Here is a 27,889-nt window from a genome sequence, read left to right on the forward strand (position 1 = left end):
ACTAAGGTTCATAAATGATAATTATCGTTTGTTATCACTAATCTGATATTGATACCTTGTGATAATCAGGGTATGCCTGGAATCTATTTACAGGTAAAAAGTAAGATAAAGGAGTTGAAATGGAACTGTTCTTCATTAACGAAGGTAGGAAAGGATGTCGACTCTTAACTCAAGATATTGACAAAACATTAGTACAGTAGTACAGCTCTGTACGTAATGCAATTAACAAAGTCTATACACTCAAATCTCGTTATATGATTCCAAGACTACAGCTTGGAAATTTGGTACAAAACGTCTCTGCTTGGTTGTTGGGTATTTCATGACAGTTTTGCAAATTTCTGATAACGAGACGACTCGGCTTATGACTTGTATTTGATTTATAGGTACAACAAATCAACAAAAAGACAGATATTATTTTCACATTTACGTTTTATTAATAAATAATAATAAATAGATTTAAATCCTTTTAATATATAGTAAATTTGCGATTCACGAAAAAATCCGTGATGTATATCATATAAATTCTCAAACTATAGAAGAGAACAAATCCTGTATGCGAGATTTTACCACACAAAAACTGTGTGTAAAATGTTATTACACAGAATGTGTTTGTCTCACAAAATTGTAGGCGTGAGAATGTACCTTATCTAATTCCCGTGTATGAAATATCTTGTTCCACAAAGCTCTGTGATAAATTATTACACAAATTCGTAAAACTTACTACTTGGCGCTAACCGATACATAAAGAAACACCCATCACTTTGATATTTTTAGAATACCCTAGATTGTGATACATTCGAAAACCTATATCACTGTGATACATTCAGAAACCCCTTTCACTGTGATGCATTCGGAAACCCATATCATTGTACTGAACTAAAAAAACCTTTTCACTGTGATGCATTCGGAAACCCATATCATTGTACTGAACTAAGAAACCTCTATCACTGCGATAAATTCGAAAATATCATAGTGATACATTCGAAAACCTCGTCACTTTCATACAGTACATCAGAACCGACTTCATCTATAACTATGATACAATCGGAACCAGCCCAGCGTAAAAGAAAGTGTTGATTTATTTCTAGAAATTATGATATAAAATTTTCGCTACCCAAAGATAAACAGCACTCCCTCACATAAATGAAGAATGCATTCCTATTTTTCTTTTTCATTCTTTTCAGATGTACCGGTCATGCCCTGTTTAACAGATATTGTAAGGTGTTTTGTGCATGAAGAGAAATAAATAATTCTACATTGAAAGTCAACTAAACATTCCATGAATAGGAAACTTTGAATCGGACGTAAATAAAATGAATTTGATTCAAACATTTCTGTATAAATCCACAATGTCCGCTCTACACTAGTCTATGCAATAACATAGTAATTGTATAAAATTAGCACATTATATACATTCTGTCCACAGTTCTAGCCCACAATTCGTAAATATGCGAGGTAAAAATTACCGACTTCTTGTAGATTGGTATTGTTTCTTTTATACGTCCTTTCGAATGCTGTCTTTCCTAGGAATAGTATTATCCAGGTTATTGTGTCTTTTTTTAATCATCGGGACTTTTTCCAGAGAATAAATTTGTAGAAAGTGTTTTTACTTTCATCACAGACCAAAGTCTATGTACAGCATTCCTTCATGTGAAATTCAGCTATACACAAAACGACAGTAAATTTCACAGTCACGTGACAACCACAACATTTACATATAAACCAGGATCATATCTGCGTTTGTAAAACACAAATTATAATTATTGAGAGATCAAGCGTTTAACTGAGTGTCGTTTTCTCTCTCGCTATCAAAGTTCAGTACATACCATTCACATACAATTTGGTCCAAATAAACCACCATTTGAAACATTAGTCCCTGATTTGAGAATCAAACCTCCCATGTTTGAATAAAATATCCAAAATGTTTCCCGCGAAAAAAGAGGTACACATCCTGTGTTATTGGCTCAATGGGCTTGACATTTCTGACGGTGTCTCAGGGAACTCGGAGTCTGAGTACTGGTCCATGTGGTCAATGTGGTCCATGTGGTCCAAGTGGTCAGGTAGCTGGTCATGGTGAATCCATTCATTTCCATAGCCTTCGTGGTACGTATGGTTGTCCTCCATATCAAAGGAATTCATCTGAAATGAGAGAAAACAAGGATAAATGATAATGTGTATTAGGTATGATTCAAGATTGAACAAATACTAAGGCATTGCGTAAATGTGTTGACGGTGCGTCAATTGTGACAAAAATGGCTAATGGTTTCATCCATTTTTTCCGAAACAAAAGTACGCAGCTAATATGTAGTTATATTACTGGCCAGTCCCTACAACAAAAAGCGTTACCGTACCCGTGTAAATGTTATTGGTATTATCTTTCCAGTATAAAAAATCGAAAATCCCAATCCCAATGAATATTTAAAACTAATGTTCAAAATGCAATATTGGAAACTGGTTAATAATAATTTGCTGGTAAAACAGTTTAATCAATTAAGTTAGTTAAAACTGCTTAATATTTTATATATTCATTAATTGAACAATTCCTACTTTCAGAAGTAATTCACTGAGTATAAACTATATGATTGTTTTGTTTTGATGCTTTCATGGAATATTACATAACACTCTTTTGTTATCTTTTGTAAACATGTGGTAAAATTCCGAATAAAACTTCACGTCAACGCACATTGACGTCATACAATATTTATTACTTAATCATTATCATGATCATGGAAATCGATCGCTCAGCTTAATAAATAATTCCATTACTGATATAAACAGCTACTACCGAGACCCACCACGACATTAGATATTGAAACCTTAAGGTGCATGTACGTAGGATAACTAATTAACCGATGTTAAACGGAATTTTGAAACAAAATGTACCATGCGTAACTGAAGTTTTGTTTTTGATGTTTATCTCCTTTGGTATTGGTATTTATGTCTATAAGATGTTATGGGAACATTTAACAGTAAACCTGTTAATCATAAAACATCAATTAGTGACACAGGTATGTCTATATGATTAAATCTTTGTGTATATCCTGCGGTTTGGCTAGAAAATACACTTAAACATGTCTCTATCGCTGCAATCTAGTAGTGCAAAATTCTTTAGAATTATTTTTAAGTGTTTCAGTTTCAATAATTTTCAAATACGTCCGTCACACTGATGGCGTAAATATATAATACTACATTAGTATTGCTATATAACTATATAACGTTTTATATTGCCGGTCACTAAGACATGTTCACCTTCGATATATCATTGGTTTAGTTTTAAACTTAAATGATAGGATTTATAATGGATTGAACATTTATATACATACTTTGTATTCATCGTGTTGCGTTTTGTGTTATTGTTTTTTTCATTTTGTAAAATATTTTAAAACATGGGATACATAAAGTACGTATTTGTTTTTCTTAAATAATTCTATATTTTTTAATCTTAATCAAAAACACTGAAAATGTTATATGTATTTTAAACAATAATTTCTTATCGTGATATTGCCAGTTTAAATTATTTACCAAAAACAAAATTCAACGCATCCAGTCGATTTAAATGCAACACCACAAAATAATGCTGTCATATGGTATTGCATGTTGTAGAATCATACCCTAGTATGTGACCCTATTGAATATTATAATCAAAATCAATATAAAGGTGTCATATCGAAAGTATGACAATATTTACGGTCTGGATCAACAGTTTTCTGTGACAGTTTTGTTTCTGATTTCGTAACCCTGGGTAGTATTGGTCTGCCTCTATAGCGGTCAAGAGTTTTATTTATTCAGCGGTACCAATATTGTATCTGCTCAAAGATTATTTACTGTGTATCGGTAAAATATGTATTGGTGTATTTAAACCAACTATGTAGGACAAATATGATAAATCGGGTCAAAATAAATCACTGAAGTGTATATCGATGTCTCTACAACAGCTTAATCTTTATATTCTGATCATATCTCATCATAATAGCACTGTCCATATTTTCATAATGAGTGGATATATGAAAATGACGCTTTTTTACATCTAAAATAAATTCATGTGTACCTCGTATATCGTCAAAGTTATTGGTGGTATGTCATTTCTCTCTTAAAATTAAGGTCATGTCTTGTTCTAAAACGTTTTGAAGGGATTATACAAAGGAAACACTAGATATAAGTATCTCTAAAAAAATAGTTAGGGTCAGATAGAGCCAAAATGAAATACACTGCATCATACAGTTGTTTGGTCCTTCAATGACTCGTAAGTGATGCCAAGGGACTAAGGGATGATATATAGCAGGCCAATAACAAAAACGTCAAAAGAAATGTCAACATCTAGATAGGGATGTGCGAAGGACCCCATAATTCAATACATTTTATTATTTTCAATATTGGATTTGAAACTAACGTTAAATACATGTGTATATTTTGAACAATATTGAATTTTTCATATCAACATTATCGGGAAAATGTTTCTTTTGGTATGCATTACCTGTACCGAAGTATTTACATGAAGTACATAGTTTCATGTGACATCGCTAAATAAAGAGCGAACCACAGATGAGTTGGAACAACTCCTTCAGTTCCTTTAGATAATTTCATAGAAATATTAATCAATTCTTTGATTAATATTTCTATGAAATTATCTAAAGGAACTGAAGGAGTAGATAATGTGAACAATTGTTTAGTTGTGATTTAACGAAATAACCTTTCTCAGAACATATGTATGTCCCGAAGACGGTCTATGAGCGGGGAACAGTACTTCGAATGTGTACTGAGGAGAACTTTTATTTTCACAGTGAATGGCTACCTGTGCTGATTTCTAGAGACTTGAAATAGATGATGAAATTATATTCTGAAACAATAAATATTATACCTGTTCATTTCTTAAAACGATAATCAGCACAGACTGAAAAAAAAAATCTTTTGCGATGATGAAGTGATTCACAATATTCAACAATATCAATGAAATCAAAAAGAAGTGTCATGCTGAAACTAAAATGAAAAACATCATGATCTAATACTGACGAATTACTCACTACTAGGCAGAAATAAAACAACCATGCAAAGCTTTTTAATTTCAACTCTCACAGACTTGCTATGCAGTTCCACTATAAACAAATATTTACCTTTACTAACATTTCTTGTAAACTTTTTGAATGCTGTATATTTTGGTCTAAACATCTATGAATATTAAAGTGCAATTATACTGCACTGTTTCGATCAAAATGCAACAAAAACGGCTATACACATTCAAAGAAATTTAAAATGATATAACAGAGGCGATAACAACAAACTATAGCTACAGAAGCAGAATGAGGATTCACGCATGTGAGAAGGGAACTTCTGGTTTCAAAGCTTAGGAATAGTTAAAAACCTTTAATTTCTTCTTTTATTAATTACAAAAATAAAAATTGGTTTATTAAAGACTTTTTTCAAAATTCGTTTTTTAGAATAATTTTGTTTGTTTGATTTCTTTTCCATTTTCAAATATTCCAATTACATTAGTATCTGATAAGACGACAATTCGATTTGAAATATTTGGACTTATATTTCATTTGATCAGCGGATATACATATATATATATGTGTGTATGTGTGAACATGCGTATTTTCCACTGGTCTAATAACGGTAACAGAAACTGCATAGCACGAGGGCAGGAGTAAAATTAAATAGCGTTTACCGTAAGTATTCTGCCGAGAGTGACGTAATTTCCGGTCAGCACTGATCATAGCACACGACATGATCATCGTCATCGTCATCGTGTGTGACGTCACAAACAAACGTGCTCACCAGTTGTTGGAATGGAGGGTGTTCAAGTTCACTTTGCATGGCAAAATCACTGAGAGCCTTCCAAGGTGGTTGGTAGCTTTGCACTTCGACCGCATTCGCTTGCATGGGACTCTCGTGTCGAACGGGACTTGAAGCGACCATTGGAACTCCTTGGAGTGGACCGTGCAACCGTCCGCCATTCTGAAATTATCAAAAATCAAGTGTTTAGTTATATCATTTTACATTCTATAGGAAAGTCCGCTTAAATCTCTATAGGACAGTTATAAAAAACCTGAGAAAATTTTATTCTTTTGTCATGTTACCTTTGCTGTTTATATTTGAGTTGTGTTTATCTATATGTTACTAAATAACATTATCAGATAGGGTATATTACTTATTTCAACGGTCGATTATCTTATGTACATATCTAGTTCCTACAGATATATTCAGTGCATTTCAATTTTGTCGCAAAAACTAACTGCATTCATATCAAACAATTTCATATTTTTCAAAAGATATATCTACATTATAATTTTGATGTTGTTTTCCTTTCCTTTTATCTAACAAAGAAAGTTATGTAGCGGAAAAGCGCCTAAGCATCGCTATATACGGTAGATCGTTGGCGGACTTCGATCAGTTGATAACGGCGTTTGGAGCCTTTTTCAGCAAGATACATTGGAGCGTATATAAATTACGTTCAGTTGACTTGTCCGTTTGCAGTCTGGCATGGTACCGACAGAAAGATGACAGTGGTTTGCCCGGAATCAATATCATAATGAGAAAAAAGGCTTGTTTCTCTTTCATTCTAAAATAGCCGGTTAGAAACTTCCCATCGATAATAAAAACACAAAATTCATTGACCATCAAGTCAGAAATCGTTAGATGCAGGCTTTAAAATGCTTGCGTTATACAATCATCCTCCACATAATTCCATATTAGATTTTGACAACATAAATTTCCGAATTGGTAATCGGTTGATCAAATACAAAGTAAAGTATGGGTATCATATTGAATAACTGTCTTTACTCAACGGGTGGTATTGAATTTGTTCAAAGGGATAGAATTCCGATCGAATCTATTCCATGGCGGATACGTGCATATTTTGTCTTCCGGAGCTCTGAATGAACGATTCTTTATTATAACATACTATTATGTATAACTACATATAACTATACTAATGATTGATGGAAATATGTATACATTTGTATTTGTAAATGTTTATGTTAAATCGAGTCACCCGGATATATAATAAAACGTAAACAAATAATTTGGACTAAAAACGACCTGACATAAGTTGCTCAACATAAGATAATTATCAATAAATAGAAGACGTTAAATTCTTTATCATTAGCTCTGATACTGTTTGCATTTAATTTTTATCGTCTGCAAAATGTATTTCACTGACAGCCAAACACAATAAATATTTTAGTAGTTCATTTGTACAATATTTGTGTTTTTATTTTGCTCTATAATTATGTAACTGTACTTGTCACGTCATTAGCCCTAATGCTTTGATTAGCATTAAATATGACACCAAATGGAATGTCCATATCATTTTTCATTCGGTGAAATGAATTGTTTGTTTCGGTAAAATGGATAATGAAATTATTATTATTGTTCTACAGGGACTCTAGAGGACTAGACATACTACACGGCAATAATCGAACGCTTGTAATTTGTAGCACGCTCATTACAATAGATTTAACCAAGCGAATAAAAATTAATTCAATGAACACTGAATATCATATGTCAGAAGCATTTAATCATAATTCCTGGTCAGAAAACTTTCTAATTAATCAGCAAATTATATTTTATAGAATAGTATAAATCGTACCAATCATTGTTTATTGCTTGAACACCAACAGAAGTATTAAAAGTTCATTAAATATTCATCTTCCGGAGATGTAAATTCTGTTTATGCTGTGACTGTAGTACGGTGTGTGTAGTTTTACGGGAAGTTGTACGCGGCCGAAACAGATGCCATATGATTATCAACACGAGCATGCTTTTAATTAGCTTTACAATCAACAGACCTTCTGCTAAGCGCTATGTTTGCACAATATAATGTAATCCAATATCACGCAAACCCCGAAGTCATGGTTCTGCTGAGAAGTTTTTCTCCTCTAGTTTACTTCTAGTAAGCCTACTATATCACGAGAGGTGGTGTTGACTGGAGGAGAGTGGTATGTGAGAAACTCCTCACTCTCAGACAGTGTCCGGGTTCAAATCAGAATTGACGACTAACACGTTTAGTGCAAAAGGTGAAGATTTATTGTATTAAATATATATAAAACATTTCATTATCGATTTCGTTTATTCGTATTTTTCATTTTCATTGGGCTTTCACTCAAAAGTAATATAATTATGATGTTATAAAGAATAATTACATTAATTTAATGTTAAACGGCTCACTTGCTCAGAAAATGACATATCAATATTCGTTTCAATAAATAGGTCAAAATACACACCGAATTTATACGTTTAAATAGGAATATTTCTGTACTATGGAAGATTGATCATAACATGCGGAAATGCATTTTTCTTTTGAAATATCTTATATATATCATATAGTCTATATGAATGCAGGCTAAAACGCAATGAATATTGTGCTGAAATTATATTATTGAATTCTGTCGGTCTGAATATTACTATTGGGTTGTTTTGCATTTTTCATATTTAATCTTCATAAAGACACAATACACACGTAGCCGCTACAACCGCTACAGGTCACAATAGCAACGGGGGGAAATGTGCCATCATTCTACCACAGTGCCTGCTTTCCCTGACTAGGGGGTACAAACAATGCGATTTGATAATAATAATCGCGTGGAATAGGTGTAATCTAATTGCGGAATTTCTTAATTTCCGGAGGGACCGGAATAAGTAGAAATTTATATTATAAAAAGCTGTTTGAATTGGAGGAAATTAAATGACTGCATGCGCTAATCATCAGAGAAATTTACACGAAATTAGCTCAGTGTGAAAGAGCGACCTGACGGAGAACAGCCGAGAGACTATTATTAAGTTCTAATATCACTCGTGTATGCCAGTGCATACGGCTTATACCGAATATCCAATAACCAGATGATGACCAACTAGAGGTTACAAATAAATAGACAATGATTACAGACAAAATTGCCTCTCTCCTTCATCGTTGTATAATTATTGCTAAATCACTTTCCCTGCCAGGCTGACATTGGACTCAACATTCCATGTCTGCATATCCTAAAGGCAATGAATTAAAACATACATTGAAGGACTCTTTCGATTTTCAACATATTTATGGAAATTTTCTCTTTGAAATGTTTATTCAGTCAATAAATAATAAAAACGTGACTTTCCATGAAAATTCACTGACATATTGAGTTATCATGAACGATTTTTGCATTTTCAGAATTCAAATTTTGACGTAATTGCTCCCAATAAATAAAAGTATATTATTTTACAAATTTCATCAAGCACAGATGCAACCTATAATCATGTACATTGGAGTAAAGATTTCAGAGTAACTGTTCTAAATTATGGTAAATATCATAGCATTTAAATACATAGGCTTATTGCTGAAATGATGTGCATGTCTATGAAAATCGTCACCTTTATCACTATTCGGGATCTTCATCTGAATCTTCAATTCCTTATTTCAACTGTTTAAAGTAAGTGTACACCTAACAAGGCAAGGACTGAGATTTTTTTTTTAATTTTGATATTTGCTAATGTGAGATGATATTAACATTATATACAAGTGAGTAATGGGAGAGTTGAGTACGTGTACCGTCCCCTTACTTTAAGTAGGAATATCAGCTATGGGTACTAATGTACTAAAAATAGCCAGTGGCTAATTAGAGCACTGATCGTAAAAATGTCAATACATCTGTTTTCTGCTAGTCAGATATAATAGTTATTGGCATTTCGCGATATTTTAGTGCTCTCAGAGCTGTTTATTGTTTATTATCAATAGCTATAGTACTCGCACGCGCTATTTCAGTTAGCAATTTCCTCAGCTATTTTAGTAACTAACTTGCTATGATATAGCAGAGACAAGTATCATAGAATAGTATCAAGGGCATTATTAGACATTCATTGTTTTAGATAGCCGTATCACACCATAAAGCATATAGCACTGGTGACGATAAGGCATTAACACAAAATGATATAACATGTAGAATAGTATTGAATTGGCAACTTTATATAAAATAAAACATTGAGTATCATACCATTCTAATATACAAATGAGGACATTTTCAGCTTTTATATAAAACGTACCACTGTGTCTCAAAACACTACATGCACAGTATAATTTAACATAGAAGAAAGCATTGGTTATTTGATATATATTTTATGTAGCATTGGCTTCATAGATGTGAGGACAGTCGTTGTTTTATTTAAAATGTGGCACATTACATCATACCACTATAATATAGCACTGAATACCTTATTTACAATAAAGTTAAAGGAGCGTCCGTCGGCTATATAGCAAAAGACGTCAACTGTATATACCAGCGAACAAAATAGCAACAAGGGTACGTTTTACTATCACGTGCGAGTCTCCCTAACCATACAAGTACTGAAGGACCCTGAAAAAATATCATCAATTGTTATCTCCAGTTCATCGTCGCTGGCTCTCGTAATGTCGAAACCGTATACTTCGCAAGGTATTGAAGAGAAGCCGACTGTCGCAGCCTAGCCAGGATGAGGTTTTAAGTCTCCATTCAACAAAAGAGACATACTGTGGTAAAAATTAATCAATGAATGAGTATACCGACTTATGTCAAATCGTTAATATTTTGTCCTTTGTAAGTTATTAAAATATTCATCACTTGTGTAGTATTATTAGGCGCGTTATCGCCGTTTCTGATCGTAACAACAGCTCAGTAGTTTATCTATCGATGACTTTTCTTTGTAAATGTAGTGCCATTGTTTGTAGCGTTTGTGAAAACCGCAATCAATTATGGATTTTAACCCAGATATGTAAACGACAACAATATGGAGATAACGGTGAACAAAATGGGTGAAGAAAGACAGGATATTGCTTCTAGAGATCACAATGCTGACTAAAGTGTGGTTGTGGGAATCGCGACTGAAACAGAAGCTCTTTCTAACATTTAATTAAAAACGAATGGCTATCCACAGTGAACCTGCCTATACCGAAAATGGAAGGTACAGAAGCAATATTCTGAACCATAAATCCATGCAAGATTTTGTAAAATATTTTAATGGTAGTTCATTGTTAATTCGATTAATTATGCAGTATCACAATGATTGCGTTTTCATAGTATATCATTTCAGAGAACCCCAAAGGAATTAATATACTAAAGGAAATGAAACAACGGTCCAGCTACTGAGTGTTCAGACGTAACTTCTCTACATTATAAAATGGTACATGCATTAAGATATAGGCAGGATTGAAATCGATAACCTAATGACATGAATACTTATAGCATTTGGCCGACAAGTCTTTGTCCGAGCCTGTCTATGTTTTATTTGAGTCCAGTCATGGTTAACTTGGCCGAGGGTAGTTCTGTTGAGCTTTCTACACGATTTGCCCTGCTGCGGGAACCTCGCCAGCATAATAATTGTCAAACAAATGTCCTCGAATTTTCCTCCTTTTGTCCAATGATTTTAAAATTAAGTTAGCATCATGCTTTGGGGGGAAATAATTGTGAAAATAACAGGGAAACGGTTGGTGGTGTCCAGAGCACCTCCGGTTTTCTCAATTATTGCCCGCCTTCCGTGAGGGATGCTGTAGTATTGCCTTGGGGGAATTACAACCACAGCAAAGTAAATTTTCTTTGGTTTACAAATAATGTTCTTGAATTATCCACAAGAAAAGGTGTTGTTTATGGTTATCAACGGCCATATTCAAGTGTAAATAGCCCGTGGGATTCAATAAGCGACTTAATTCAATGAAGTCCCAATTAGGAAGTGAAAAATTTATTTCTGCACGCGACTAGCCTCTTTGGTTCTCTCAAATACACATTTTTCCATAAATGCTCAAACCGAAAAGGGTGAAGCGCTGTCTTACTGGTAGAGCAGTGCTAAAAAATATTATCGAAACTCGATTTAATAATTTTACGGATGTAAGTTGCATTTTTGGATTGCTGATATTTTGACTCCAAAATGGAGCGCTTGGGAGAAAAAATATTTCCAGGTCTGCTCGTATGCCATTGATGCTGAGACCATAAAATCATATAATTGTCTGTAATTGGGGGGAATTAAAAGATAATTTCTAGTCATGCAAGGTCCCAGTAGTAGAAGACTAGACTTCGGGAGACAATGCGGTCGTCTCCACATCATGTGTGGAGGGGTAATTTACAACTACAATCCTTCCATACTGACTCCCTTTCAGGAAATTGAACCGACAAATAATTTGCTCTGGCGGATCGAGAAAATAAAAGTTCCTTACATTGTGCATGTCTTATTAATCAAATCAGGAGATTAGATTCTCCACTTGACACTGTAGATATAATAATAATAATATTGCAATTATCTAATTTTAGTTTGAATTACATGTATATTGATTATTTCAAATCATTTTTCTACAGTGTTATTTTCTCTTAACCTTGAAGCAAAGACAAACACCAGATGTCATTTTGTTGTAACCACCTTGTCTTGAATTTAATTTAACGAAAATGTTAATCATACCATCTGTGTACTTGTATATAGCTATGTATACTCGGGCTGTTGTGCAAATGCTGGTCCTGCATTTACAAGTGCAACATGTGTGCACTGTGTCACGTTAGTACACTTGTCTTAGTGCAAGATATCATATGTATCATTATGCTATAATGAAATATGAATCGTTACTTATTGTAATTTTAATTGCAAATAGAGTCTGGTTGTTTGTTTTACATTTTATTACTACATGTGTATTAGCAGAATATGGTGTAAAACAGTTACAATACAGTTGGTTCTAATAACACTTTTATCTATTTATAGTTTTAATATTATATACATTTAAAGTATCCATAACTTCTTTTCATTACAATCTTCATTTTAATGTCCAACTGTTGTCATCACATAAACATACAACTGCTAAAGTTTCAATCGCGGTATGGCGCAATCATGAATACCAATCTTTGTCTGTAGAAACTATCATTCAAACCGACAAATCCCGGTCTGATTTTAAAATAAGCATAAAGAGCTCTATCACCAGCATTATTCCTGCAGTCATAATACTTTAACGTTAAGATAACTGATTCTATTTTCACCGGGTGTTTTATCTATCTCGGTGTCATCCTAAACAGCGAGATTTGGCTAGACGGTTTTTGTGTGTCTTGGCAGTGGTAGCTAAGCCTTTCGGTCCATGTTGTAAAGAGAACTGCAAATATTAGAATCCTTTGGATAAACACACATGTGAACTCGATGGGTTGGGTCGATCCATGGAATATGCCTATGTTTGTCAAGTTCAAACCATTTTTTCTCAAGAGAGATGTGTCCTTATGAAGGAACACCAGAGGAATTAGGGCAGGATTTTTTATGAATGAAATTTGATTTTCTAAGTCGAATTTTTAAATTCCGGTATATATAGTATTTAAACACGCAACAAAACCACGTTTATACAAGAAACCATACGTTATGGTTTATATTACAATATTCCTCTTGGGAAATTTAGATTAAACAGGACAGGGTTTATATTTACCCCGAACTAAATCGTACAAGTACAATGTATGGTAACTATGAAATATCTCACAATACACGCCCTTAACCAATCTCCTTAAATTTTATTCATACCTACAGTATATATATTTTTCCTGCAGTATATATTTTCTGTACCTACCGTATATATTTATATCTAAAGCATACATTTATACCTACAGTATATATTTATACCTACAGTATACATTTATACCTACAGTATATATATTATACATACAGTATATATTTATACCTACAGCATACATTTATACCTACAGTATATATATTATACATACAGTATACATTATTTATACCTACAGCGTATATTTATACCTACAGCATTTAGTTATATTGGAGTATATAGTTATACTTACTATACAGTATATATTATATACTATAATATCATACTATTATATTATATATTATATATGATATAGTATACCTATGATATATATTTATTCCCAATTTATATTTATATATATACAGTATATATTTTTATACTTATTGCACAAGTAATTAAAAATATATCAAAATATGAAGATAACGCGTTTTTTCCGTGTTACATTTAGTACATAGTATTACACATATACAGATATGTATGAGCATATACACACTGTTACATAGAGTAAGGAGTATATAATGTTAATTATTCCTTAATTCTCCTTAGTATGTAGATATATCTATATACTATATCGAAAGTAATGTAACCGTAGATTCATGAACAACATAATCTAGTCATGATTACAACATAATCTAGTCATGATTACAACATAATCTAGTCATGATTTCATTCCACTATCAGCAGATACACATATCGGTAACCATGTTACGTATTGCGAAGAATGCAACCCATTCGCTGATATATTCAAAAAGAAATATGCATAAATTTGCTGCATTTAATGATGGCGTTTATATTTAAAACACATCATAAACATTTACTCTGTATGATAATTTGTCGAAGCTTTTGAATAAAGAACCAAGTTTCTGATAATCAAAATCAGACTTTATCCCAATAAATTACACACCAAAGGTTTATTAACCGTGATTAACGCTATTGCATAGCATTAATTGTATGAAATATTAAAGAAAATATTCCATACAAAATTAAATATCATTCACGTATTTTTTTCGACATCCCTTTCATGTTTCCCCATTCTTCTTCGTGTGGTTCTTATTGCAAAAACAATTAGAAAGAGAATTAAAATTATATGACTTTAAAGATGTAAGAAAAGATCCACTTACTATGAATTTACTCACTTTTTCTTGCTGTTGATGCTGTAATTGTTTCATCAGTATACTCCTCTTCTTATCTTTACAGCGTTTGTTTTGAAACCACACCCGGATCACACGAGGGCTCAGGTTTGTCATTTCGGTTAGTTGTTCTTTCATTAAAGCATCCGGTCTCGGATTTGCATTGTAACATGTTCTCAATGTATGTAATTGTTTTTCGTTGAGCACTGTTCTAACTCTCGTAGGTTTCTGTTCTGACTTATGGACATGAGATCTTGTACCATTCGTCTTTGTATTTGACACTTGTTCCGCCCGACCAGCTGAAATAAAATTAAACAAATGAATGCGTGTTGATTTGACCTTGTTCGTAATTATTGATTATTGAAATGTTACTATTAAATAAAAACAGATCGCGGTATTGAAAGGGAGAGTATATGCATTATGAGAAATAAAAACTTTAAAACTTGTATGACTTGATTTATATCAAATAATAGATTGGTATTTTAATTCACTATTCACTATTTAATTTAGATATTGAAGTACATTTCACAGGCAACCATTTGAAGAAAAAAAAAATGTTTACAATAACTAAAGTCGGCGAATACAAATATTAAAATCACAAAATCACAATGCAAAATCAATTCGAATAACATTCCATTGTCAGTGCGGGGATATATATAAAATAGTATATAATTGTATATATCATATGGCCCATCATTCCTTTATGATATAAATCATGAAGACAAACCAGCTGTTTTATTATTTATTATTGGGGGGAAAGCGAATCTCTGATGGGCCCGCATTAGTCCCCTGACGACCGGGCGAGTTTCCCCGTCAACACAGGTAAATATTTTATAGTGCATGTTTAGCGGTCGACAGGTATGGAGGAATTATCGGCACTTCTAAAGTCAGGTATAATTACCACCGTTATAGTCCAGCTATCACAATGCCAGGTGCAATCATTTCCAATTACAGCTGTTACGAACAGCCAGACGTAATTTTGATTCCATTTTTAACGGTAGTACCTTTTTAAGGATTGTGAATAAGATTGAATATACATTTCACATTGTTTACATTTGCGTAGTATATTCATTATAGTTAATGTCAATATTGAAATATCATAATAACAATAAGATAATTTGTTATATTTAACAATTTGCTTCTCTAAAAAGAAAACAAAACTTATTTATGTCATGATATGTTCAATTATGACCATACACAAAATATTTTATGCTTTGTTTATAAATTTGGCTTAGTTTAATTTTTAACTTGGTCAACAATAACAACAACAAAGAGTGTCGTATTGAGCATTTATTATCAGCGTGAACTACGATACTCAAACCAGGCTTTAGATTACAGCACTAAATATATTCTGTATATAAATAAACATTGACGTAATGTTACAAATATACTAGTAAATTAGCTAGGAAGGTAAGAATAAAATCAATAATGACTTTAATAAACAAACACGGCATTGTAATGAATGGAAAATCCGTCTTTCAACAAAGAAAAGAAGAGGATAGGTCAAATAAAAATGTCGGCCCATCAAAAACAGTAGTGTATATGATAAATAAGCTATAGCTCAAAGTGAAATGGTATACATAATCGGTGTGTGATTTGTTTACATATGTCGATTTCGGCGATAACATATATTTGAAAAAGAACCGCAAGGGAGGCGTTTGAAAGCGAACAATTTACCTCTAAGCTGCAAAACAATGGTAATACTCGGCGTTTGTCAGGCGCAAAGATGACTTTATCTACATTGGACCTCGAGCAATAACGGTACTTGTGTCTTATCGGCGAGGAATTTACGTTTCGGTTAGTTCCTAAGGCTAAACTGTTCATATTGTTAGGATAGTTCGCCTTGACGATCTATCGCCCGTTTGAAGGTTATGAATAAATAATTGATAATTGATTTGGCCATATTTAGATGAATTATTTAGCAATGAGATCTTGATACAATATTTAACTCGTTTGCTTGATAACACACTTTTGTATCTAATCTAACTGTAATGAAGGGAGAAATTTGGTGTTTGAAAGTCCTGATTAGGAAGAATTATAGCTATTATTTTCCTGCTTTTGACAAGGCTTATCAGACGAGGTACAAAGTCGGGTAGCAAACCGAATGAACTTATCAAGTAATTAGTATCAGAGTTGTCACACGTAGCGAACAACCATATCCACCGTTGTCATGCTACTGTGTGTAACAGCCAGGACTTCAAAATGAACTTGTCCACATGAATTTGAGAAAATATATGAATATATGAAAAAATATCTTAATATTATAAATCTTTCAAAATGTATAGTTTCCTATATTCTTATTTTCACTATTTATTCAAGAAGAATAAATAATTAAATATATGCTATATCTATATCATGGATATTGATGTTTTTATTTTCAAGCACTTGAAATAGTTTATAACAAATTATATAACAGCATATACTTATAAGGCCGACTCTAACATTAAAACAATGTAATATTGTTGTTTACATATTTGTTTTGTAAAGGATGAGTTTTGTTGTATCAACCTGCGAAAGTACATTTGTTCGATGTATATCTTAAACAAAGTACATATGTCTCGCTGAAAGGTTCACAACCGAATTTATTTTACCTGTGTTACATATGATAGTGTCGTAGTGTTTGTCCATAGGGAATCAGATTTTTAACCAACAAGAAATGATATTCGTAGTAATTTAGTGTTTTGATCGCCTTGTGGGGTCTAATTGATAACCCTTTGGTACAAGTATTCTCTCCAAGACAATGTGAATTCTTTATGTCTAATTCATGCACAATCTCAAATAAAACACTTATTAATAGACACAGTATGCGGGGAGCTTTAGGTCTGATTGTAGTACGATCGCTCTTAAATCTCTCTCATTATAAGGAAAATACAAGCACCTCAACAATGACGTTGCTCTCTCAGACAACATTGTGTGAGCAAGTCTTTGACAAAAACGTTTATGTTGACAACTGATATCAATTATACCGCAATAGGGGCGGTAAATCTGTCAGGGGATAGTCTTAGGTAGATATTTAGGACTTAATTCGTTAAATTGTTAAATAAATCAATTTCGTCCACCGTTAATATTAGGGGGCGTTCTAAAACAGGTGATTTGTACGACCCTACGCCTATGTTTAAATGTTACCCAAGAACCCTACAGGCGGTAAGGGTCTACTCCTAACCTTGTAAAGGGCAGAGCACTTGTACCGATTGTGAGAAAACTGACATGTTCATTTCTAAAGGACAAAGTAAAAATGTCATTACCCTTAGGTATCTTTCTCTAACAACAGTTTATGTTAAGTTAGCCAAGTCTGGAACTGCTTTATATCAGTCTTAAAAGAGATCAACCATATTTAGCTGTAATTATTGTTAGATTTTACTGAATTACGTTAGTAATATAAATAAAACATGTATTTACGTTATGTAAAGTTTAGATATACACGTGCATAATATATAAGTTTTTACACATTCTAATATAATCAAACTTAATTTTACTTAAATGAAAAAGGACCCATACAATGTATTTGACTAAAAATATATAAAACCGGTCTCATTTTCGACAATTATCAAAATAAAAAGTTATGTATATTCCCCATATTGTGATAATATAACAAGTAATTATTAAACCAGAATCTGGGTTGGACGTCTCCTTCCATTGAAACGTTACCAGGCAGGTTACGTTGACATTTGGTCCGCTTCATATTTCATATTTACACCGATAAACGATCATTGAGCCGACACGCTGGGTAATAAAGCTTATAATAACACCGACATTCACAAGATGACCAATAAATAAACTGTCGTCTATGCGCGAGACACAGATTACATCCCGTTCTAGACGAGACTTGGGAGATGTATATCAAGATCATAATTGTTGTCATTTCCCATGCAGTTGTCAGTTTTCTTCCGTGTTCATTTCGGGGTCAAAGGACACCGCCGAATACTCGACGACGTTTTATATGAGTGACAATCTCGATTGGAGTAATGTTTTGTGTTTCGTTAATCTTCTCCGGGCACGTTATTGGAGGTGTTCACCCGCTTTGTAATAAACTACACGTTTATTTATGTTTAACTTCCAATTTCAAATTCGTCAGGTAGTTATGTGGATTTTATACGCCAGTGAAGTACAGTTAGTGTTGTTTGAAGTATGATTTTATTTAGAAATTCGCTTTTTATTTACTTCTCGTAACAAAAACACTATTCTTGTCGGTAGATTGAACAACTCTTGAAGCGTAGAGAAGGGAAGCTCCTTTTCTGTTTATCAAGTGTTGCTATCCTCCCGAGCCAAGCGTGTTGATGATAATACTTCACTATCTAACTAAGTATATTGTTGAGATTGAAATTATGTACAAGTTCATTTCACCTTTGTGCATTTGTTTACATTTACCCCGGATGTGTTTACCTGTTGCCACCTGTCACATTGTTTTGAGATTTATCTGTTTACATATGAATTTTAATTTCCTTGACTATAATATAAAATTATATATCTTATAACATAATAATTATGAATGTTTATAAATGTATTTGAAATTGAAGTTGATCCTAATATAAAGCTGACTTTCCACTGATGTAATCCATTGATTAAAATGGTAGAAAAATATACCACAAGCTCAATCCTAAAGTTTACAAAATATAACAACAATATTAAAGAGTTAGGCGACACCAACTAAAACTGTCGTGAACATAAGTAAATATTCGTCAAATCTAGGGCACTGTGCAGAGCTTCATTCTATCATCCAAACATGAATGTAATTTAATATTTCATTATAGCACACGTGTGAATATGTGCCTGATGTTTTCGATGTATATTTCATTTTTAAGATGATGAAAGAGTTCTTATCACTTTTCATCCGATCGATCCTGTATGTAGGTGTATATTAAGATCTTCAGTTCGAGGCGACAGAGAAAAATACATATTCATGATGTTAATTTCACGACAGTGGTTTGTTGACATTCGTGCGAAGAAGAGAAAAACTCGAGAAGATTTAGAGGCTCGTGGGAGTGAGGGGTCAGGTTGTCTGGGAAAAATTGCCTAAATCTCTGGACTAACAGTGACACGGTTGGGACATAGGTGAGAGTGTTGGTCCCTAATCTCGTATCATAAATACTCCGGCCCACCACGTACAAACAAGGATATCTACTGATAAGTGAATTATAATCAAAATTAACACGTGTGATAAGGCCGATACCCGAGTGGTAGTGGATCTAGGAGCTGACCCTGACACGTATCTGATGGTCCCCCCTACCGGGAGCCGCGACGGGACCCTCCCGGCCGTGTTAACTCTCTACCGACATGGCTTTCTGATATTACCAAATGAACGACCGTAAGCACGTTCGTACGCGCGTACCAGTGTATTTTAGCGGACATGGTATAATGTTATGTTAGAATATATGAATGGCTTCAGATATGAAATGAGATTTGTTTTGCGTGATAGATAACATATGTAATAGTTTTTGTCATTAATACAGATATTTAATGATACTGTCATTTCAGCGACCACGAACAGATACACACGTTTATGTAGGTGGTCTAAAAACCTTGTACATCATTGTGAGTTATAATCTACGGAAGGCCAAGTTAATCCGGGAGCTTTGGGCGGTAAGAGGGAATAATGATTTATTTATTTTGCCTAAATACGGAAACACACTTTCTGTCCTTCTGTTGGTATTAATTCATTTAAGTGAAAGTCTTGTGACCATGTATTGAAAAGAAATGGATTAAATATTATTCCATCAACGGCTGTAACCTTTTTATGGCGAATTGTTTACGATGCATGCTTGCTTTACAAGTACCTAGCATCGTTTATTACGGTTTATAAAAACTTTTATCTGCATTTTAAGTTAATAATTCATGTAAATTAACGAGTGGTGTAATGTTTTACAGCGAAAGCATGACAATAAGCAAAACCGTGGTATGCTTACAGCGAATAAAAAAACAAAGCTATATAATAGGAATATGTATTGTCGAAATTAACAGAAACGATGAAGGGGACATAGTAAAAAATGTGAAATGTTTTTCGAAGTAAATTTGTTTAGGGGAAATAGAATACCAAAATATACTAAATAAAAGACATTCTAAAAATAGAACAAAATGAAATACCTACCGACGAGTGAGAGTCCTTTTTCATTGTTGTTATTGTCATCGTTATTTTTATTTGCACGTTTCGTCACAATATTATTGTTGTTGTTAATCCGTGGACTTCCGTCTTCACTTCCGTTTTCCTTCGAAGACGCTCTCTCTACAACTTCATGGTCTGCCTTACAAAACAGTCCGTCATCCCTGAGGGCGAATTCGTCCCCCGGGATTAGCTGTCTACTGCATGCTACACAACGGAAACAATCTATATGATAGACGTTGTTCTTAGCTCTCATAACAAAGTCACTCTTCCCAAACGTTTGATTGCATTTGTTACACTTCGCCCCGAATATTCTGAAAAACAATAAACATAAGAATTTTAAGTATCAATATCTCGCGTAACAATGATATTCTTCACTGAAAAATACATCTTATGACCTGGTTATTTTCCTAAAAAAATCAACATAATTATGAAACACTACATTACGGAGTCATTCATCCTGAACGCGATTGTTGTAAAGAGAATATCAAAATGTTATCGGTTTTTTGTTGTTGTTTTTTTTAATTGACATCGTGTATATTAGTATGTTCCCAGAAGGAATAGATAACAAGGTAGAATATGATGGAGTAGTTAGATAAAAATATAATCAATTTTACATCCAGTGTTGTCTTTGTTTGCTTTCTGATCATAGATTCAGTTTAAACTTCGTGTTAATATATACTAAATATTTTTGTCCAAAAGATGCAGTGCCAAAATGAAAGTAAAGTTTAAATCATTATAACTTGTTTCCAACAATATCAGAAGAAACGACGCCTTATATGATAGATAAGCTAGCCGGTGGTCTGAAATTACTGTTAACAATATTCTCAGGTAAATAACAACAAATGTAAATATATTCCACAGAACACGTCATGCATGTACTCAGGTATCTCGGTATAATTAGAGTCACAGAAATCAATATATACATATGTTTAGAGCTGTAAGTGTTAGATAAAATGACTAGGAATGAACCAGCTGCTTTTATGCTTTTTTGAATTTCTTGTTAAATGATTTTTGGACGGTATATGTTTTAACAGTATCATTCCTTGCACTGACAACATTCGTATAACATTAATCAGTTCATATAACATTACACAATTCATATAACATTACACAATTCATATAACATTACATAATTCATATTATTCTTTGAAATCACAGTTCGTTGTATATCAGAACTTCAGCATGGGACACTGTACGTGTGTTAGGGTTATTATTTAAATGTTCCATACACATTCTCGAGCCTGTTTAAACAAATCTACAACGTAAAACAACATGTGTTTGGTATGTTGAATCTATTATTTGATGATAATTCCACGTTTTAACATTTATTTTGCCTGTGACCTCTTTTAAAAACTAAACAGAAGTCGAATAAAGATTATTTTCCCCAGGACTGTGGGTCCCCTAGCGTAATTCTAAATTATAACCAGCGGGAGACAGAGATACGGATCCACCTCCCCAACTACTCCCCCTCCCAACCCCGCCAGATCGTTCACCGTTTGTAGGGGTATGCATTTTTATACGCGCTCGTGTACGAAATTAAATTGATAAAAACATTTAATAGTGTGCTGTGAATTATTGACATATTCATTATAAATAAATTCGGCTAGCTAATTCAATATCTGTACAAGTTATATGATGATAATTTTGTTGATTTTAATCATTGTAATTGATCAATTAACATGTGAATTACATGGTTTTAAAATGTAATTACAACTCTTACGTCCATAATTACTTTAAATACAAGTAATGACAGGGGTTCTCTAATACATTGTCACTGCCTGATCAATCAATCAAGGAGTTTCACCTCAACATTTATATCGTAAAATGTCATATACTTCGTAATGAGAAGCATATACATTTCATTTTACCGACAAAAATTGTCAACCGTATCACAAAAAACATGATGGTACACCATGAATTAATCACATTCTTATAAATACCAAGTAAACGTCCCTAGTTAAAAAGCTTGATGAGGGTCGACGTCACGAGGAGCCGACCTATGGTTAGAGGCTTACCTCACATAGTCTCTTCTGCAGTAAGTTTTTCCATCCCGAACGAAACAGGTATGACTTTCGTCAAGGTACTGGTTACATTCGGCACATTTCAAACATGAAGCGTGCCATTCTAAGTCCGGAGCCACTTTTAATATAAATTGATCGTGAATTTGAGATCCGCATCCAACACATACGGAAATACGCCGTTTTTCTGAAAAATAAATAATATATTCTCAATATATTTGATAAAAGTTAATAGAATACACTTTAATGTATGTATTTATATATACAATTCAGCATGTCAGTAGCTAATTAGTGGTTTAAACACTGTTTAAATAACAACAATAACAAACCCGGCATCCTCGTAATCCTTACGCCGATGACAATACTAGTTTCAGCAATATTTTCGATATACATTAAATTACTTACTTTTTGGTTGTGGAGGCGGCTGTGTATCAGCCGTCATATCGTCAGCTTTTGAAGGTGGAATTTTGACAAAATGTTATTAAACACACAAGACACGATATAGTATTTAAAGCCTATGCTAATATAGCAGTGTCAGTAAGCTCTCCACACAGTCATGTGTGTACACTCCAGTTCTCATACTCCCCTATACATTCCTACTCCAGTAAGCCGTGCTCTGATTGGCTAAGCCGTTCAATTAGTCGAACCACACGTGACTCGACTGTATGCATCCTCGAATGGGCGTACACCATCTGGTGAAGCCGGGAGTCTAAACTATTGATATTTCAATGAATCTGTGTGTTGTGTAGTACGGAGACGGACTGGCAGCGAAAACATGGGCCTAAAACAGAGAATTATCCGTCACGGCTTGGCAGAATGAACTCTCCGATACTTAAAGCGACGTTAGTGGTTGTGTTACCTGAGCACTCATTGCCATAGGGCCAGTTGTTTTTATAGTGTCTACCTGTTTAGGTGACTTAATTATCTTACCTGTCGTAGTTAGTCTTAGTTGTCAACTTTTTGGAATATGCACATTGATTATAATACGAAATCGTTAGAGTTTCCAATTTGATAAATAATAAATTAAGGATAATGTTATGTTATTTATAAATCATAGCCGTGATATAAAAAAAATTCATGATACATTTAAATTTTATTTACAAATGATATAGAGTTAAAAATAGACTGAGAATATTCTTATTGTTATTTTCTACAGTGTTACATTACATATAACGATATCACGATAAGTTAGTAATGCAGTAAATAAGGATAACTTTCAATTGAATTATAAACTCAAAAATGATTTCTAATAAACAATATAAAGAAGTAAAATAAATAAAGGAAATACAGTTTTATTATACTTGTGTTTGGATACATATTGTACAATTGAATATCCATTTATTTATATCCAACCCCAATAGCTTTCATCACCAACCATCGTAACTATAACTTCAAGTTAAAAGATTAGCATTGTAAATAAAAAAAATATCTTAATGAAATTCTTATCTTTGCAGTGATTTTGCGATTGATATCGTCACTTTATAAACGGGCGATATTATATATGTTTCATTGTTCAAACCACATTGTGCATATGGACAAGTAGGATATATTAAATACGTGGCTGTAAATACATATTGTTCTCACTTCAGAGTAAGAAGATATTGCCCTCGCACGACCAAGATTGTTGATATAATAATACTATCACAACGATAAGTGTTTAACCTCGATTGTTTTCTGTGATGTATTACAAACATATCCGATAAATTAGACACTAAAGATGCAATGTAAACTATTATTTGAAGACTCAAATAACGGTAATTTTCTACACGAGTTTAGATACAATGTCCAGTCGTGGTAAGTCCTCAGACCGTTTTGTAACGAGCTAGGTACAAGCCGGAGTGTTCTTTGACGTCTGTTGTTTATTTAACAAAATAAACTTTGGACCTTAAGACTCTACCTTTGTAGAAACACTTTTGTTTAGCCCAAGGAGATTAATCGTGTTTATTTTTCGGTTAAATCGCAGCTTTGCCAGGTAAATAAAACTTCCGTTGAAAACAATACCCCTCTTCAAGTCACCTCCCCCTCTCGTCTCGACTCTATCGTTATTATAGTTCCCTGTCAGTTCTCGCTAGCTCATTAGCAAACGGCTCGTATGGATTAAATAATTAAACAATCTAGGAAAGTTTACACAATTGTTATACATATTTATTTTTTATTTGTTGACATTCACTCCTATTGACAGAGGCGGATTTAATTAGTGTGTTTACATGTCTTTTGTAACGAGGGCAGGTAAACATCAGTCTCCGTTTACATTCTCTGTCTATACTCGTCTGTTCTACATTCTGTCTTCCATATCATTTCTGTACGTTGCCCGCCTACCAGTTATTTCTTACCACCCTCTTTCTTCACTTTTATTTGTTTTAGATTCATTCATTCATTCATTCATTCATTCATTCATTCATTCATTCATTCATTCATTCTTTTTTTCTTCTATTAATGGTTCCGGTTGTCAATAGTAAACAATACAAAAATAAATTTATCACAATGTCGTTCCTTCGTTCGTTCTTAAAAACTGAAAACATTCTGTTTCAGGTCATGCCTCCGTCCCTCTCTTCTGTCTGTAATAATTTAATATCAAGCCTAGCCCTGCTTCCTTGAATTCACTGAACAGTGTTTCTGTCTAAATATCACATTTACATAATTAGATTGTGGATCAAGATAGAAAAGTTTTAATTTCTTTATTGACCTATTTCGCCCTATTGTTTCAGGTATACCTATAATGACCAGTCCTATTTTGTCCTAGTTCTCGATATAATAACAGAAGTGTTCAAACGTAGGTAGCCCCCACGAAATAAACAAAAATATGGAACATATGTAGTGACATGTCCGTATTGTTATAGTTTTATCACAGCGATCAATTAAAAATCAACACCAAAAATAACAGCAAAGGTGTCTACCAGTGTCACGAGCTTAGCATAGTGTAACGAAATCGTCACCAGAACGTAAACATTGACACAGCATTGTAAGAGAATGAGGTGACGGCCGAACTGCCATTCCGGGTGTTTGTACCTGCGACAACAATATTTACGCGATAACTACAGCCGATTTTACGATATTCGTCCGATAGCTTCGATCCGCGTGGTGTCAACATGCAGTGTCAGATGGTTCAGCCGTGACATTATCTCCGACTTTATCTGCCACCGTATCCGCATCGATTTTTAGTCTCAGCCTGAATGTGCTGCACCAATATATGTCACGTGATCGTTGTGGCACACGTACAGAATGATCGAGTGGGTCCCGAGGGTTTCAAACGCCCCTCTAAAGCCATACTGTTTTACTTTTTTTTTTTTTTTTTGCAGAATAAAATATCTCTTATTTTAGGATTGGAAAGCTCATCTTGTCCGTTGATTTGTACACTGAAATCGACATACCCGGAGCGGTAACTGTCACTCTCTGACGACCGAACGCTTATTCTAATAATAATTAAAAAAAAAAAAAAAAGGAAACTATTTCAGAACTCGGAACTTGATAATAAAAGCTACGTGTGTAATTTCAGACCCCTATAACTGCAACTTCAATTACTGTCTATAAATAAAAAAAAAGGTTTACCTTTAAATTTCTTCATTTGGTCACTACAGAAATATGACCAAAGTAAATATGACTGTAAACATAACAAATAGCTATTCTCCAGGAGCTTTTGTGAAATTCTTTACAGAAGGATGTGCTGATTTTCTATCTCTGCCAGACGAAACGTACGCAATTAATCAAATCTGGTAGGTAAGACATGGCGCGAGTTAGAAAAAATATATATTTGAAATTAAAAGTGATATTACTTCATCGAAACACAACACATTGCACCGTGTATTAACATATTAAATACATTTTGATTCGAAAATGTTATGATTTCCCCAGGGAAATTACTTCAACCGGAGTGTATGGCCGTAAATCGTATTCCTGATGAACCTATACGTGTCTGTCTATAACAGTGTATACAAATTATCAGCTGTACTGTTCAATAGGCATATATATATATATACATGTTTGTTGTATGTAGGTTTTGGAATCAAGGATGTTGAAATATTTATCAATAATTTTAGTAATAAATCATAAAGCGAGTTTTTCCAACCCATTGTCGATAGGATATTACTGTATATATAGGCTGGGACTTTGTACCTCGTATACCAGATCACAGCAACACAGGCGATCGGATGAAAAACTATTGGGTATGATAGACATTTATTTATATAATTGAGTTCGTAAAGTGACCAATGAAAACTACATTTTGTATATATACTGTATATCTTAATCAGAATAAAGTCATATCAAATAAACACGTATTCAACAAATAAATAAAGGTCTCACATTAGGAACAATTATTGTCAGTTATCTTAAACCCTGTACCATCTACAGGAAATAAAGAACACAGATTGATCATCAGCATGACGTAAAACAGATTATTCGGATTATGATGATCGTCAGAATTTGCATGATTGGATTAACGTTAAGTTATATTTTTGGATAGATTTTGAAATATATGATAATTTTATCAATCCGGTTATCATTAAAAAAAATGTCAATGCTTCAACTTGTCAATTATTTTTGAAAAAGTCTTAAGCTTGGAGACCCTTAAATAAAAAAAAATCCAAAAATTAAAAACTTACTCGGAAAGTTGTTGTACACCATACACTTAAAATTACATTAGTAACAAGGTCTTAGCGGTTCCTGTTTTGCTTCACAAGGAAAAGGAAAATCAATGTATCGTTACCCCGACGGTCATCGTAAAATAATAATAAAAAAAAAGAGAAAAAAACCCCCCCCCCCCCCCCCCCCAAAAAAAAACGGCGATCTATTTATAGTTAAGGGTGCCAAAATACTAAAGTGTCGGTCATGTTGAATGTTTCGCAAAATTTGTATTTTTTTCTGTTGGCGATTTCATTAATTTCTTGCAGCAAATGAGATTATTATGATTATTTGGAAATGTTTATATATATATCTCACCAGCAGTACACTCAACCAGAGTTGTAAATGTAGGCACTTCTGTGTCAACTTCTAAACCATCCATAGCGAATCAGTTTTAGTTTTCCACTTGGACAACTTTTCTATGACCTTTTCTTGTAGATCCAGTGAGATGTAGCCCTACTCGATGTGAACATTGACTTTAAGGTTGTACAATGTGTAACTGGTGGTTTTA

The 27,889-nt window shown here is 33.4% G+C and overlaps 1 protein-coding gene across 4 annotated transcripts; it reads right to left on the minus strand.

Annotated features, from left to right (window-relative positions):
• Positions 1–411: 411 nt before the first annotated feature.
• On the minus strand, positions 412–27,889 carry LOC117334353 (insulin gene enhancer protein isl-1-like). 4 transcript variants are annotated; one of them, XM_033893915.1, is made up of 6 exons: positions 27,697–27,868; positions 22,756–22,945; positions 20,726–21,051; positions 14,632–14,939; positions 5,776–5,955; positions 412–2,139 (listed from the first exon to the last, which is right to left on the minus strand). In XM_033893915.1, exons 1-6 carry the CDS (start codon positions 27,758–27,760, stop codon positions 1,957–1,959), a joined length of 1,251 nt encoding a protein of 416 aa, XP_033749806.1. In that variant the 5' UTR covers positions 27,761–27,868; the 3' UTR covers positions 412–1,956. The 4 variants fall into 4 exon arrangements, with proteins under 4 accessions (XP_033749806.1, XP_033749807.1, XP_033749809.1 ...); XM_033893916.1 differs by having other exon boundaries at positions 14,647–14,939; positions 27,697–27,867; XM_033893918.1 differs by lacking the exon at positions 27,697–27,868 and adding an exon at positions 23,164–23,633.

This window comes from Pecten maximus, chromosome 9, assembly GCF_902652985.1.
Source record: "Pecten maximus chromosome 9, xPecMax1.1, whole genome shotgun sequence".
Lineage (NCBI taxonomy): Eukaryota > Metazoa > Mollusca > Bivalvia > Pectinida > Pectinidae > Pecten > Pecten maximus.